The sequence below is a fragment of the Scyliorhinus canicula genome, chromosome 6 (genome assembly GCF_902713615.1).
Source record: "Scyliorhinus canicula chromosome 6, sScyCan1.1, whole genome shotgun sequence".
In the NCBI taxonomy this organism is placed as follows: Eukaryota; Metazoa; Chordata; class Chondrichthyes; order Carcharhiniformes; family Scyliorhinidae; genus Scyliorhinus; species Scyliorhinus canicula.
In genome coordinates, this window is record NC_052151.1 from 52,404,339 (window position 1) to 52,419,713 (window position 15,375).

General features: G+C 44.8%; 1 protein-coding gene across 5 annotated transcripts in view; it reads left to right on the plus strand.

Annotated features, from left to right (window-relative positions):
• Positions 1 to 14,670, plus strand: part of mrap2a (melanocortin 2 receptor accessory protein 2a) — a 53,019-nt gene extending 38,349 nt beyond the window's left edge. For 3 of the 5 annotated variants that reach the window (XM_038798778.1, XM_038798781.1, XM_038798779.1), the window contains exons 4-5: positions 1,747 to 1,846; positions 14,259 to 14,670. In XM_038798778.1, coding sequence (XP_038654706.1) covers positions 1,747 to 1,846; positions 14,259 to 14,658 — 500 coding nt within the window. In that variant the 3' untranslated portion in view covers positions 14,659 to 14,670. Of the gene's footprint in view, positions 1 to 1,746; positions 1,847 to 3,930; positions 5,258 to 14,258 lie in introns of those variants that run through there. The other 2 variants (XM_038798782.1, XM_038798783.1) reach the window with 2 other exon arrangements.
• The last annotated feature ends 705 nt before the right edge of the window (positions 14,671 to 15,375 follow it).

Sequence of the window (15,375 nt, forward strand, 5' to 3'; positions counted from 1 at the left end):
CTTCACCTCTCCTGACTGTGGTAACTGCCTCCTTAACTAATGATGCAATGCATCCTTCTCTTTTACCTTCCCTCTGCCTTGCTGGAAATCTGAACTAAAAGCAGAAATGTAGGAAAATCTCAGCAAGTCTGGTAGAATCTGTGGAGAGAGAAACGGAGTTCCATTTCGAGTCTGCATGACGATATGGCCTCAAACACTAACTCTGTTTTTCTCTCCACAGGTGGTGCCAGTCCTGCTGCGTTTTTCCAGCATTTTCTGTTTTAATTCCCTTGACAATGTTTCTCAAATAATTGCCATTTGCTGGATGCTCCATCATTATTCATTGAAGAAAATCGTTGGTGTGTATCTTCTTGATCAAGATGGCAGACATGGAGGGTGAAAACACCAATGAGGAATTAGCAGCAGTAGCTGCAATACAGTGAAGGGATGAAATAGGATTATCTGGGATAAAATAGAATCAGAGAAACCCTACAGTGCAGAAGGAGACCATTTGGCCCATTGAGTCTGCACTGACTCTCTAAAAGAGCACCCCCCAACCCATAATGCCACTTAACCTGTACATTAAGGGGCAATTTAGCATGGCCAATCCAACTAACCAGCACATCTTTGGACTAAGGGAGGAAACAGGGGCACCTGGAGAAAATCCATGCAGACATGGGGAGAACGTGCAAACTCCACACAGTCACCCAAGACTGAAATTGAACCCGAGTCCTTGGTACAGCCCTTGCACAGAAACAGGGTCATTCAAACAGGCCCAACCAGTCCATTCAAGCCTCTTCTAAATCGACATTGCAACCCCCATTCACTTCTGCCTCATTTGTTTGTCCAAAATCTCCTTAAATGCATTTATACAGTTCACTGTGGCATTGAGTTCCACATTCCCACCAATATCTGGGTAAAGAAGACATCGACTAGGTCACCTTTCAGCCTTTTGTAAAGTGAAGTGGGGAAAGGGGGAGCTGCAGTTCGATCCGAGTAGTACCAAGGTCTGTATAGTTTTAATGTGGAGATGCCGGCGTTGGACTGGGGTGAGCACAGTAAGAAGTCTTACAACACCAGGTTAAAGTCCAACAGGTTTGTTTCAAACACGAGCTTTCGGAGCACGGCTGAAGAAGGAGCCGTGCTCCGAAAGCTCGTGTTTGAAACAAACCTGTTGGACTTTAACCTGGTGTTGTAAGACTTCTTACTGTATAGTTTTACACAGGGTAAGCCATATTTACTAACTAACCCAACCGATGTTCAATGTACAGTTATGCCAACTGCATTGGATACATTTCCTTTCTTACTCAGTGTCTGAATATTACTTCTTGGTGCTTGTGTTCAGTTTTAGGCCACTGAACCTGTCTCTCCTCAGTGATTTGCTGCTGTGGCAGAATGTCACCGAAAGCCATATAGAATTCCGGTGGCATTAGATCCATGAAGACTGGGCCCTCCAGGTACTCAAGTGTCTTATCAATCACGCCTGAGAGGATGGAGGTTGGCTGGTGTTGCCAGGCTGAAGCAATTTCTGCCTGGTGACTCTGGACAAGGAGCTGGCCAACACTACTTTAAACATTATAATGGCCTCTTCCTCAACTTTTCCAGAAGGGTTCCCCAGCTCCTGAACTGTAAATCTGGTTTTCATCGTTCATTTTAATGACATTTTCGGCCTTCCGAAAATGCCACAAGGTTGTTCTTTTGAAGCCAAATGTACCAATTGTGTTAACGTTTTATTGAAACAACTGAAAATAACATCCTGTTTTTCAGACTCCATTGTGATCGGATTTTGGGTGGGCCTGGCAGTCTTCGTCATTTTTATGTTTTTTGTGTTGACGCTGCTCACAAAGACAGGAGCACCACATCCAGAGTAAGTCAGGCTCTAACAGCCCCTTTTATTTGAAAGGTGGAACATTAGAGGCAGAGTATAATACTACCTCACATATAGCTTCAAATGTCCAAGAGCCAGAGAACACCAAGGCACGGCAACTAAGGTAAAATTGGGCAAATCGAAGAGAAGACTTGTAAAGGACACAGGTTAACGAAGGTGTCCCCTTTACTAGCCAGAATTGTATGTATTGCAAATACTTAGATGATGTAAAAAAGAATGATGAATAGTTTTGATAGAGTAAATAAAGAAAGATTGTTCTCACTGGCAGGAGGACACAGATTTAAGATACTTTAGATACTGATTTAAGCACCAGAAGGGAGATGTAGAGAAGTGTTTTTTATGCCAGTGAATTATTGTCTGGAATACACCGCTTGAACATTTGGTGGAAACAGATTCAATAATAAAAGAGGTACGCAACGACATAACACTAAAAGCAATAATGCAAACATATAGACAAAATCCTGGCAAGTGGGGAAGGGTCAAAAGGTGACAAAACAGCTACAAAAAGAGGAGTATGAAAACAAGCTTGCAAGTATATCAAACTCAATCCGCAAAATTCATTACATTTTGAAAAATAGGAGGAGCGGGAACAGTGTGAAAACTGAGAATGGTGCTATTGTCAATGGACATAAAGAGATGGTGAACATGACGAATAGTTTGTATCAGTATCCACAGTAGAGGAAGAGGTCAGCATGCTGGAACTCCCAGTAAACTAACATTGAATCATGGACAGGGAATCACCAAAATCAACGTTAAGCAAAGTAACAGCAAGGGAGTAGATATGGCATTGAGTTACAAATTCACAGAATCAGATGGTTTCCTAGGACAGTAGGTGGGAACAACACAGATGCCCAAATTATAATCTTCCAAAGATCTCTCAATTCGTCAATGGCTCATTTAGGTTGCAAAAATTGTGCATGTTACTCTGGTCAAGAATGATGAGAGAGAAATCAAGGAATTAAAGACGAATTTGCGTTGCATCTGTTGTCAGTAAATTACTGGAATCCTTGAGTGAGGATCATCAAATTTACAATGCGGAAGGAGGCCATTAGGCCCATTGAGTCTGCACCGGCCCTTGGAAATAGCACCCTACTTAAGCCCACACCCGTAACCCAGTAACCTCACCTAACCTGTTTGGACACTAAGGGCAATTTAGCACGGCCAATCCACCTAACCCGCACATCTTTGGACTGTGGGAGGAAACCAGAGCACCTGGAGGAAACCCACGCAGACACGGGGAGAACGTGCAGACTCCGCACAGACAGTGACCCAAGCCGGGAATCGAATCTGGGACCCTGGAGCTGTGAAGCAACTGCACTAAGCACTGTGCTACCATGCTGCCCAAGGATAGGCGGGCCTTTAAGATTTTCAGCTGATCCAAGAGAGACAGCATAGATTTGGATTTGTAAAGGGTATCCCAATGCCTGATGGATCAGATTGAAATTTCTGAAGAGTTGACTGAAGCAATGGACAGCGGAATGCCTATTGATGTGCTTGCCGTTCCCCTTCCCAAGCTGTTCCAGTACAACTACAACACTGGCATCTACCTGGCAATGTAGAAACTTGTCCGGGTATGTCCTGATCTCAAAAAGCAGGGCAAATCCAACCCGGCCGCTTACTGTCCCATCAGCCTACCTTTGATCATGAGCAAAGGGGCTTTTCACAGTAACTTCATTGAAGCCTACTCGTGACAATAAGCGATTTTCATTTCATTTTCAAGTTGTGGAAGGTGTCGTAAACAGTGCTGTCAAGCAGCACTTATTCAGCAATAATCTGTTCACTGATGTTCAATTTGAGTTCCATCAAGGCCACTCAGCTCCTTACCTCATTACAACCTTGGTCCAGACATGGACAGAGGAGTTGAACTCACGAGGTGAGATGGGATGACTGCCATTGACCTCAAGGCAGCATGTGATCTAGTATGCCATCATGAAACTCCAGCAAAGCTGGAATCAATGGGAATCAGGGGGGAAACTGCCTATGGTTGGTGTCATACCTAGCACAAAGGAAGGTGGTTGTGATTGTTGGAGGTCATTTATCACTGTCCCAAGATATCACTACAGGAGCTGCTCAGGGAAGTGTCATCGTCCAAAACATCCGCAGTTGCTTCAAACATTGCCTTCCTTCCATATCAAGTCAGAAGTGGAGATGTTGGCTGTTGATTGCACAATGTTTAGCACCACTCAAGACTCCTCAATACTGCAGCCTATGTCCATATGCAGCAAGACCTGGATGGTATTCAGGCTTGGGCTGAAAAGTGGCAAGTGCCAACCAATGATCATCTTCAACAAGCAAGAATCTAACCCTCACCCCATGACATTCAATGGCATTACCGCTGCTGAATCCCCCATTATCAATATTTGGACCATATAGTCCTGTTCAGATGACCATGAAGAATACCCTGTTATATTCTGTGCTTTGGCCGTAGTACAGATGGACACAGAACATCTAGTTCTTTGACTAGTAAGATAGGTTTATTACCAAGATGAACTCATGGAAAGATAACTAACGAACTATGATACAAATGGTAACAAAATAAATGAATTCAGCAAATTCTCCTGGAGCTACTTCTAGTGTGACTATCCTCTTGTACGACTTCCTACCAACTGCCGAATATCTCGAGTCACATGGTCGATCGCTATTGCCACCTGCTGGTTGGAGCTTGTATCAATAACTATGAACATTAATAGATGACTATATACAAAAATGTGCACAGGCATATCATCACATACCCTAGCCTGGCTACTTTATATATATTTTTTAATATACAAATGACTGGATTGTTAAAATGGCCATTGCTGATCACATGATGGTGGTTCTGGATGTATCTGAGCAATGTGAACACAGACAAAGGATAACACATAAAACCCTGTGAATGTAACACTCCTTGCATTATATAAACATTCCAACCAAGTCAGCTCAATGGATTAGTGAACAAGGTTGTCTGCCCCAGCCAGCCATGGACAAAGGCAGAGCTATTTGTGACTCCTTATCTCCAATGATGGGTTAATAGTTACCTGCTCAAAATGCAATGGGTTTTAGTAAAGGGCCTCATTAGCTCGACCTGAAACCCCCTGTCACATCATTGATACTTGAGCTGTCCTTTAATTATACAGCTTTTGAATTTTATCTTCAGTTGAAGTGTCACCTGCGAATAGGAAACCGGATCTCCATCTCCCTCAAGTTCCACATTTCCAGGAGACAAGGATACTTTGCTGCATCTTCAGTGGACCCAACCTGCAATCGAGTTCCTTGGTTCAAGATCACAAATTTTGCCACCTGACAGAATTTTCAATGGGCATTCCCCTCCCCACATTTTATGTGTGTGTAAAATAAATCAACCCTCTTATTTTACCTTCTTTCAAGTTTGCTCTGTGGTTATTAGCAGAGGATTGGATCACTTTAAAACTGTAGGGTGGGGAAAATACATATAAAAGGAAAAATCAAAAAATGAAAAAACACCTTTCTGTTATGGATGGGTAGTGAGTGGTGAAATCCAGGCTCTTTAAATTAATCCCCATTCCTGTCTGTAACAATACAAATACTATGGCTACAGGAACAGTTCAGAGGATAGCTGGGAGGTCTGCAGAGAATAGGTCACCTACTGACTTTCCAAAGCCTGTCCACCCTCTACAGAACACAGGTCAGGAGTGTGATGGAATCCTCTCCATTTGCCTGCATTTTGTGTGTGTTGTTGCTAGGTGTTGCTTTTACTTAATTGCTCTGTTTTCATAACCTTTGCTCTAGAGTCGGCAGGTATCGTTCTGATACCACCACGAGGTTCAAGGCTAAGTGCTGATCAATAACTCAATACACCAGTTAGTAAGTTTCAAATCAATACACATTTATTATACACACAGTCAATCACTACTCATGCGTAAACTCTACTTATTAAATTAACACTGCTACTAAAGGCCTATACGTAACTTTCGAATGGCCCACCAGGTCAGAGGAACAATGGCCTTTGTCCGGTTCTGAGTCTGCAGGCTTCAAGCTGGTATGGAATAGTAGCTAGGAGCGCCTATCTCGTAGCGTGCGTTGACTGGAGACTTACTTGGTTGGTGCAGCTGCTAGGCAGGTCTCTCTGCCCCTCTCTGATTTAGCTCACAGGGCTAAATCGCTGGCTTTTAAAGCAGACAAAGCAGGCCAGCAGCACGGTTCGATTCCCGTACCAGCCTCCCCGGACAGGCGCTGGAATGTGGCGACTAGGGGCTTTTCACAGTAACTTAATTGAGGCCTACTCGTGACAATAAGCGATTTTCATTTCATTTTCATTTTCCTCGCTGAGAGTCACGGTCAAGAGTTCTTTGAGAGCTGCCAAGAGAGAGAACTGAACCTGGGGACTCTACTTTATAGTCCCCAGGGGCTTTGCGCCCTTTTGGGCGGACCCCGGACTTGGACCCAATTAATTGGACCATGTCCCAATCGTTTCTATCGATTTCTCCAATACCGGAGGTGTTCCCTGAACGTTGGGCGGGCCCTATGTGTCCGTTGGCCTGCCTTTGTCCTGGCTCCCGCTGGCGCCGGGGAGTCTGTCTTGGTCCCGATTGATTCAATGTTTCTGATTGTTCCTGGGGATTGCTCATTAGTACGTAGATGGCTATTGGTTTTGGTTCTGTCTGGGTTCTGCAAATCTTAATACACAGGAGACCTTGACCCTGCTTGTTTTCCTGTGGCTGGCCAATTTTCCCTGCATTCTTTGCGGGCATCCATTTTGGAATCGGGAAGTGGCCACCCCAGGAGGCGACAGTGTGTAAAATGAACAACCCTTAAAAAGCTTTGCATCAATTAGGACAAATCAGCCGGCTTGATTGGCACCTGATCCACCACTTAGACATTTATTCCTATCCATTCATGCACAGGGACAGCAGCGCGTACTATCTACAAGATGCATAGTAGCAACGCATCAATTTCCTTCAGCAGTACCTTCCAAACTCACAACCTCGACCACCTGGAAGCAGATGAATGGAAACACCACCACCTGCAAGTTCCCCTCCAAGTCATTCACCATCCTGACTTGGAACTATGTCACTATGGCCAGGATCTTACGTTGCTCGGGCAGGGGCACACCCAACCTGGAAGCATGTGAAATTGTTCGAGAAGACAACCTCATCATGCACTAGCGTAATGTTTCAGTTAGTGGGCACACACAAGAGTTGGAAGCACGCCCGCCGACAGTCACGCAGACAATTTAACCTATTAGGGGGCCAATTGGATAAGATTTTACCTAGCCCGTCTGCTTTACTGTTGGCGGGTGGGCGGCCTTTATGGTTTAGCCACAACATCGATTCAGGGTGGGGTGAAATGTCGGCTGAAATAAAATTTTAGAAGGTGTCCAGGGACTGAGGTTTATGTTTGAGTGTGCAGCCTAGACACTCTCTGCAGTGTTTTTCCATCGCAGTTTTTTTTTTACAGATCTGCAGCTCCATGAGATAGCTTCACAGTGGCTGTCCCCTGAGGGAGCACATTAAAAGCGGCAGCTTTCCCCCCACATTTTCTCCGTGCCCACCCTCTTCCTGCCCTCTCAGGCAGTGCTGAACCTTTCTCAGTGCACATGTTACGTTGGTTGCCCATTAATCGGCCAACCGACGTGAAATTGCACTCTGGGGCCACTCATAGCCGGAAGCATGTTTTGCTCCTGGTTCCGGGCCTGTTGAGTGCGTGTGCCTGACGGACAAAAAAATTTAGGCCCATACCTTCAATGTTGGTGAATCAAATTCTGGAACTCCCTCCCTAACGGCACTGTGAGTGTTCCTACATCACATGGGCCTCATTGGTTCAAGACAGCAGCTCACTGTCACCTACTCAAGGGCCCCAGTGATGGGCAATCAATGCTGGTCTAGCTGCAACACCTACACCCTGTCAGTGAATAGCAAAATATATGAACTTCTAGAAGCCTTTTGATTGATTTCCACATACCAGACAGCTAACGTTGAACCTCATGGAATACAAGGCAAATTAGTGAACAGGTCAGCAAATTGGCTGATTGGTAAGAAGGGGAGATCAGTGATCATGGGACAGATCCTCAAATTGACAGGGTGAGACTCGTTGTGTCCAGAAGGATCTGTGTCGGAGCCTCAAGTATTTACGGTATTTATTAATAACTTAGATAATGGGATGAAAAGCCACATGACTTAGTTTCCAACGGACACAAATGGCAATGGTATTGTAAGCAATCTAGATGGAAGCATAACATTGCGAGGAGATAGCAATGGAGTAGGTGAACTGGCAAAAATGCGGAAATAGATTTTGTTGTCAGAAAACGTGAAATCATCTACCTTGGACCTAAAAGGGATAGAATAGAAAAGAGTGTTTTCTAAATTGTGAAACACTAGAACGAGTGGCAGCCCAAAGAGATTTGGAGCCAGGTACACAGATGATTAAAATGTACTGGGTATGCACAGAAAATAATCAAAATCCTCTGGTGGAATACTGACCTGTATAGCCAGAAGACTAGAACACAAAAGGGGTGGACATGGTAGGTCAGTTATCCAAAGCTTGTGTTAAACCACAGCTGAAGTGCTGTGAGCAGGTCTGAGCATCACACGTTAGGCAGAAGATATTGGCTTGGAGGGAGTGCAGCGTAAGTTTAACACATTGATATCAGAACTCACAGGGTTAAATTATAAAGAGAGATTACATAAGCTAGGATAATGTCGGGAATTTAGAAGGGTATGGGTGATTTCATTGAAGTTTTCAAGATATGAAGGGGAACAGATAGTGCAGAGAGACACCTTTTCTGCTTGTTGGGAAACCTGGGACCAGGGTAGCCCCACATTTCAGAGGTGAAATTCAGAAACACTTCCACACACCAGAGGTGGTAGAAGTTTTGAACTCTCTTCCGCAAATGGTAATTGCTGCTCGACCAGTTATTAATGTTCAATCCAAGATTGATAGGTTTTGATAACCAAAGGTATCAAGAGACATATGGTAAAGGTGGGTAACTGGAGATCATCCATAATTTCATTGAATGGCAGGACAGGCTCGAGGAACTAAATGGCCCAACTCTGCTATGTTCCTGCATATGCGTGAAGGGAAACATTGGCAGTTCAATGAGGGTAGAGCAGAGAATGGGCCTCGCAACTTTCTCATTCATAGGCGCAATGGGCCACATCGTCTCTTGTGGATTAAAATTGTATGATAAAAATGCAGGTGGTTATCCAAAATATTTAGTGATGTGGATTCTTGTGCTCAATTGTACTACGCAAATAATTGGCTTTTACGGTAGCTCAGGGGTTAAACTTATGCACCATTAATAAGAGCTAGTACAATAAGAACTATGTATTCATTGTGTTCAGCATCTAACAATTACTTTTGCCATGAAAGGAAGGCTGACAGTGCTAAGTGCTTTTCCCAATGTTTGTGTAGAGTAAACAAATGTGATATTTTTAAGCATTGTATCGGCAGAGAAAGAAAAGTGTATTTTACTGTCATGTCTTCCTTTGAATGAACAGCTTGGAAGCCATGAGAACTGAACCCAGACAATATTTTCAAACTCTGGGGTAGATTTTCATCTTCACTGCCTGGGACTGTACACCTTTTACAGAGCTCACTGTTCTATTGATAATTATACAACAGATAGACGATTCACTCTATCAGATTATTTTCCAGTGTGTGACGATAAAATTCTATTCCTTGGTACTTAACTTAAACAAAGGGGTCCAAAATCACTGACCATAATATCAGTGTGATTTCACTGCAGAGTTTGGAAACTAACACTGTATCCAGATATTTCATAATAAAATTTACAGTGCAGAAGGAGGTCACTCGGCCCATCGAGTCTGCACCGGCTCTTGGAAAGAGCACCCTAACCACGGTCAACACCTCCACCCTATCCCCATAACCCAGTAACCCCACCCAACACAATTTTGGACACTAAGGGCAATTTATCACGGTCAATCCACCTAACCTACACATCTTTGGACTGTGGGAGGAAACCGGAGCACCCGGAAGAAACCCACGCACACACGGGGAGGATGTGCAGACTCCGCACAGACAGTGACCCAAGCCGGAATCGAACCTGGGACCCTGGAGCTGTGAAGCGATTGTGCTCTCCACAATGCTACCGTGCTGCCCACAATGCTACCGTGCTGCCATATGTCAGAGTAGAGCCTTGTTGACTCATTTCCAGTTAAACTTGCTGGAGGGCAATGCTCCCACTCACCTATTTTTAAGAAAGAGACAATTGACATGAAAAGAACTGGGACCTCATTTGTGGGCCTCTACGATTGGCTGTTTCGATACGTTTATCAGACCAGTCATATCGGCCAGAACACCGGTTATGGGGCCCATTTGGGGATTCCTCCGGGTCAGAGGGAGGTCGGGATTGTCGTGTTATTCACTCTGGGGTAACACAGACTGAAATGAAATGAAATGAAAATCGCTTATTGTCATGAGTAGGCTTCAATGATGTTACTGTGAAAAGCCCCTAGTCGCCACATTCCGGCGCCTGTCCGGGGAAGCTGGTACAGGAATCGAACTGTGCTGCTGGCCTGCTTGGTCTGCTTTAAAAGCCAGCGATTTAGCCGAGTGAACTAAACCAGCCCCTAGACTGCAACTGGATGCAGTTGTACTGGAAAGTAGACACCAAACTTAGACGTTAGTTCAATATGTTTTATTGAACTTCTGGAGCAGCGCACACAGCTTGCTGTGGGTTGACACTCTCCTAATCTAAGTGTGCTAACTATAACTAACTAGACTAGACTAGCTCTGAGCCACGTGTAGAAGGTGCTAACTGATATATACACCCTGACTGTCACTACAGTTGTCACCAGTGGAAAGAGAGTGGAGTGCTGATGCCTCGTGTGTTTTATAGTGGAAAACCCCCCTCTAGTGTTCTGCCTGGTGATTGGTTGTTTTCTGTCCTGTGTGTTGATTGGCTGTACTGGGTATCTGTCACTGCCTGTCTGTATCTCATTATGTGCATGAGTGTATATTATCCCTGATAATATGAAACAAAATTTATTTTAATTTTGAAAGTGTTGACTTTTGTCAGGTATCTGTACGAGCATTTATTTCTTCCCCCAGATAGTGTTGGTGAATCGGCACCCAATGTTCCTCTGTCTCGGTAACTCTTTCACTGGGCATTTTGTCTTCTTCAGTCATAAAATGAGATCCAGAAGTGCCCTAGCCACAAAAGGCATATTAACAGCACCTTTGCAGACACAATGAATTATTGGCAGGTTTGCCAACTTGTACTGTGAGTGATGTGCCACCACAGGGATTGTTGGGCAGGAAAACCAGGGGCTGGTTTAGCTCACTAGGGGCTGGTTTAGCTCACTCGGCTAAATCGCTGGCTTTGAAAGCAGACCAAGCAGGCCAGCAGCACGGTTCCAGCCTCCCCGGACAGGCGCCGGAATGTGGCGACTAGGGGCTTTTCACAGCAACTTCATTGAAGCCTACTCCTGACAATTAGCGATTTTCATTTCATTTGGTTTCAAGCAGCTTTCTTTCTAATGCATACAGTTCAATGTCATCTGCCTCTGTTCAAGGAGAGATTGCTGTACAACCTTGGAATAAACATGTCAGTCTTAATTTTAAAATTCTCTTCCTTGGTTTCAAGACCCTCATGACCCCATCCTTGCCTATCTCTGTTAGTTCCTCCTGCCCTAAAACCCTGCCAGATACTGCGCCTGCAATTCGGGCCTATTTTACATCCTTGATTGTCATCACTCCACCACAGATTATCATAGAATTTACAGTGCAGAAGGAGGCCATTCGGCCCATCGAGTCTGCACCGGCTCTTGGAAAGAGCACCCTACACAAGGTCAACACCTCCACCCTATCCCCATAATCCAGTAACCCCACCCAACACTAAGGGCAATTTTGGACATTAAGGGCAATTTATCATGGCCAATCCACCTAACCTGCACATCTTTAGACTGTGGGAGGAAACCGGAGCACCCAGAGGAGACCCACGCAGACACGGGGAGAACGTGCAGACTCCGCACAGACAGTGACCCAAGCCGGAATCGAACCTGGGACCCTGGAGCTGTGAAGCAATTGTGCTATCCACAATGCTACCGTGCTGCCCCAGCTGCCTGTGCTTTCAGCTATTGAGGCCCTAAACTCTGGATTTTCCTGACCTCTCCGTGCCTTTGCCCATCTCTCCACCATTAAGATGCTGCTTAAAATCTACATTCTCGACCAAACTTCTTGCTGTCTGTCCTAAATGGTTCGGTGTCAAATGTGGTCCGATAATGGAACTGTTCTTGCCTTATATTAATGACATTAAAGACCACAGATGAATATAATTTCTTTTTCCTCCACATAAATAGGAATAGATTCCCATCACAAAGCTTTTAGTACTTGTAACATTAAAAAGCTGCCATGAATAATCACTTTCCTATCTGGGCAGTGAAATACTGTGCAATCAATTCAGTGAAGCTTTAACTAGGCAATGATTATCAGCACAGCTTCTTTCAGCTTTAATTCTAGTCATTGTAAAAATACATGGTTTGGGGGGTGGGGGGGGGCTCTTGGTGCCCCAGGGAACTTCTTTTTTTAAAGAATCGGCGTTACAAACTGTGAGTGTCCATATTGGTTATTATATGTAATGTTGCTGTGGCAAGCAAGGAATTGGCATTATGAATAAAATGAAAAACAAGATAATTACTTATCCAGCAGAGAAATGCTGCTCATAAGTGGAAATTGCTCACATCAAAGTAGTTATTGGCACACATCTGGGTCATCATGACCTAATGGATTTACTTGGGGTGTTTTTTTTTAAATAACTGCTTACTGCATGTAATTTCCCTGTTGGCATGGACAATAGCTGAGTGGTACTTCAGTCTATCTAGAATTCTAATGCCTCAGGAAGCAAGGTTTCTTTAGAGCGTTCCATATCCAACCTCCCTTTTCTCCAAAATGCCTGAACATCTTGTCACCTCCTAAATCCATCGCCCATCTTTCCCGTAATTCAATGTTTGAACCCATTCAATTAGCTTTCCACCATGTCGCAGTGCCCAAACATCACTACTGACGGTCGCAATCATCATCTTCTGTGACCGGACTGTGACAAAGGTAAACTTCCCCTCCTCGTCCTTTGGACCTGCCTGAAGACTTTGACATGCTTGGCCACATCCTCCATCTCCAAGAACTCTCCATTGTTATCCAGCTGGGTCGGACTGCTCTAACTTGGCTCCATTTTTATCTATCCAATTGTAGCCAGAGAATCGCTCCCGCTCCGGCACCGTTACCTCTGGTATCCCCCGAGGATCTATCCTTCACCCTCTCCTTTTTCTCATCTACATGTTCCCCTCAGTGACACCATCCAAACGTTTTCACATGTACACTGATGATGCCCAGCTCTGCCTCAGCACCATCTCTCAACTCCCCCACTGTTGCTGAATTAGCACACTGCTTATCCGACATCCTGTACTGGATGCTGAGAAATGTCCTCTTATTCAATACTGGGAAGACTGAAACCATGATATTCTGTCCTGTTCAAAATTCAAGTTCCTACAACTACCGACTCCGTCCCTCTCCCCGGGAACTGTCTGGGATTAAACCAGTCTGCTCGTAACCTTCATGTCATATTTTACCACGAGATGAACATTTGACCTCATATTTGAACCGTCACTTAAGACCACCGATTTTCATCTCTGTAACATCGGCTGATTTTGCCCCTGTCCGAGCCCGTCTAGCTGGCTAACTGCACTTCAGATCCAGCAATGCCGCCAGGAATGGTGGTCATTGATGGCACTGGAGAAAGCCCAGCAGAAGGAGCAGCCATGGAGGCTACAGAACACAGGTATGGTGGGCGTTCCCATCCAGCCCAGCCCGGCAGGCTCCTTAATGATCTCAATTCCAACATAATCCTGACTGGTCCACCACATTCTACTTTCCATAAATGTAAAGTCACCAAAACTCTGCTGCCCTTGCCCTAACTTGCACAGTCTCATTCACACATTCCCCCTTTGCTCAGATGTACATTGGTTACTGTTCAAAAATGTCTATATTTTAAAATTCTCATGCTTGCTTTAAAGTCCCTCTAAGACCTCATCCCTTCCAATCTCTGTAATCTCTTCCAGCAGCACAATCCTCCGAGACATCTGCGCTCCTCGAAGTCTGGCCTCTTGTGTTGTCTGAATTTTAATAACTCCACTCTGCCTTCAGTTGCTTCGACCCTAAACTCTGGACTTATGTGCCCCTTTCTGCCTCACTTTCCTCCGATAAAATGCTCCTTCAAGCATTTAAGCTCCATGACCAAACTTTTGGTCACCTGACCTGGTATCTCATTATGTGTCCCGGTGTCACAGTTCATTTTGTAACGATCCTATGAAGCACCTTTGGATGTTTTATTACATTAAAGGTACCGTTTGAGTTACTGTTTGTGGTTTGTGAACATTCATCTGAGAAAGGTTTGCTCTAAAATTGAAATCTCTTTCAGCAGGAATGTGGACCTTCCTCCAAAACAACACAGAACAAACAGCTTTGCTATTAATTATGTCATGTCCAAATCAGACAAGACCTTTTCCCGTCCTGCAAATGAAGAGTCCAGGTCTCTCTTTCATTGCCATGTTAATGAGATTGTACAAGTGGAAAGGCAACAATTGGTAAGCAACGTGCCTGCACCAGGGAACTGTGACTTCCCCAGTCGAGAAAGAGGGAGGAGAAGTGACAACTCAGATGACCCAATGCACAGCCTGAGCAAGTTCAACATCCCAAATTTTGTGGGCTCAGATCAAAGTTCCTCCCTGACTGAAGATGACCTACTGATGTGTGAACAGCCAATTGTGCTTGAAAGTGGGCCAGCTAGACTGCAGGATATACATCAAATTTCTGACTAGTTCCTGAGAGAACACTGGAACTTGGTGGCGGGGGGGGGGGGGGGGGGGGGGGGGGTCACTGGAACTTGGGGATTAAACATAGAAAGAAAACAATAGTAGCTCATGGAAATTTTTGAAATATAACTGCCTATTCTGTCTCTTTTTGAATATTGGCTCCATAGACCAGGAAGGTGTTGGCTGGAATACACGTCACCTTCCCAAGTCTCCCCAGTTAAGTGAGGTGTAGGAAAAAGGCCGAGGTTAGCCAACCTGCCCCAAAGCCAATTGAGGCCCTTAAGTAGCCTACCTATCTGACCCTAATGGGACCAACCAGCTTACCTGAGTTCTGGGGCCTCCATGGCTGCTCTTTGTACCGGATCTCCTGCAGTCTCATCAATGACCACCACTCTTTTTCGACACCATCTAACCTTTTTGACACTAAGGACAATTTATCATGGCCAATCCACCTAACCTGCACATCTTTGGACTGTGGGAAGAAACCGGAGCACCCGGAGGAAACCCACGCACACACGGGGAGAACGTGCAGACTCCGCACAGACAGTGACCCAAGTCGGGAATCGAACCTGGGGCCCTGGAGCTGTGAAGCAATTGTACTAACCACTATGCTACCGGCTGTTCCAATTAGTTAGACCTTAATGTAGCATTTCCGTTTTCATCCCAGAGTTAGGTTGAAGTTGCTCCAGTGTTTGAGGGAGCTAGTTTACGATCACATGTTAA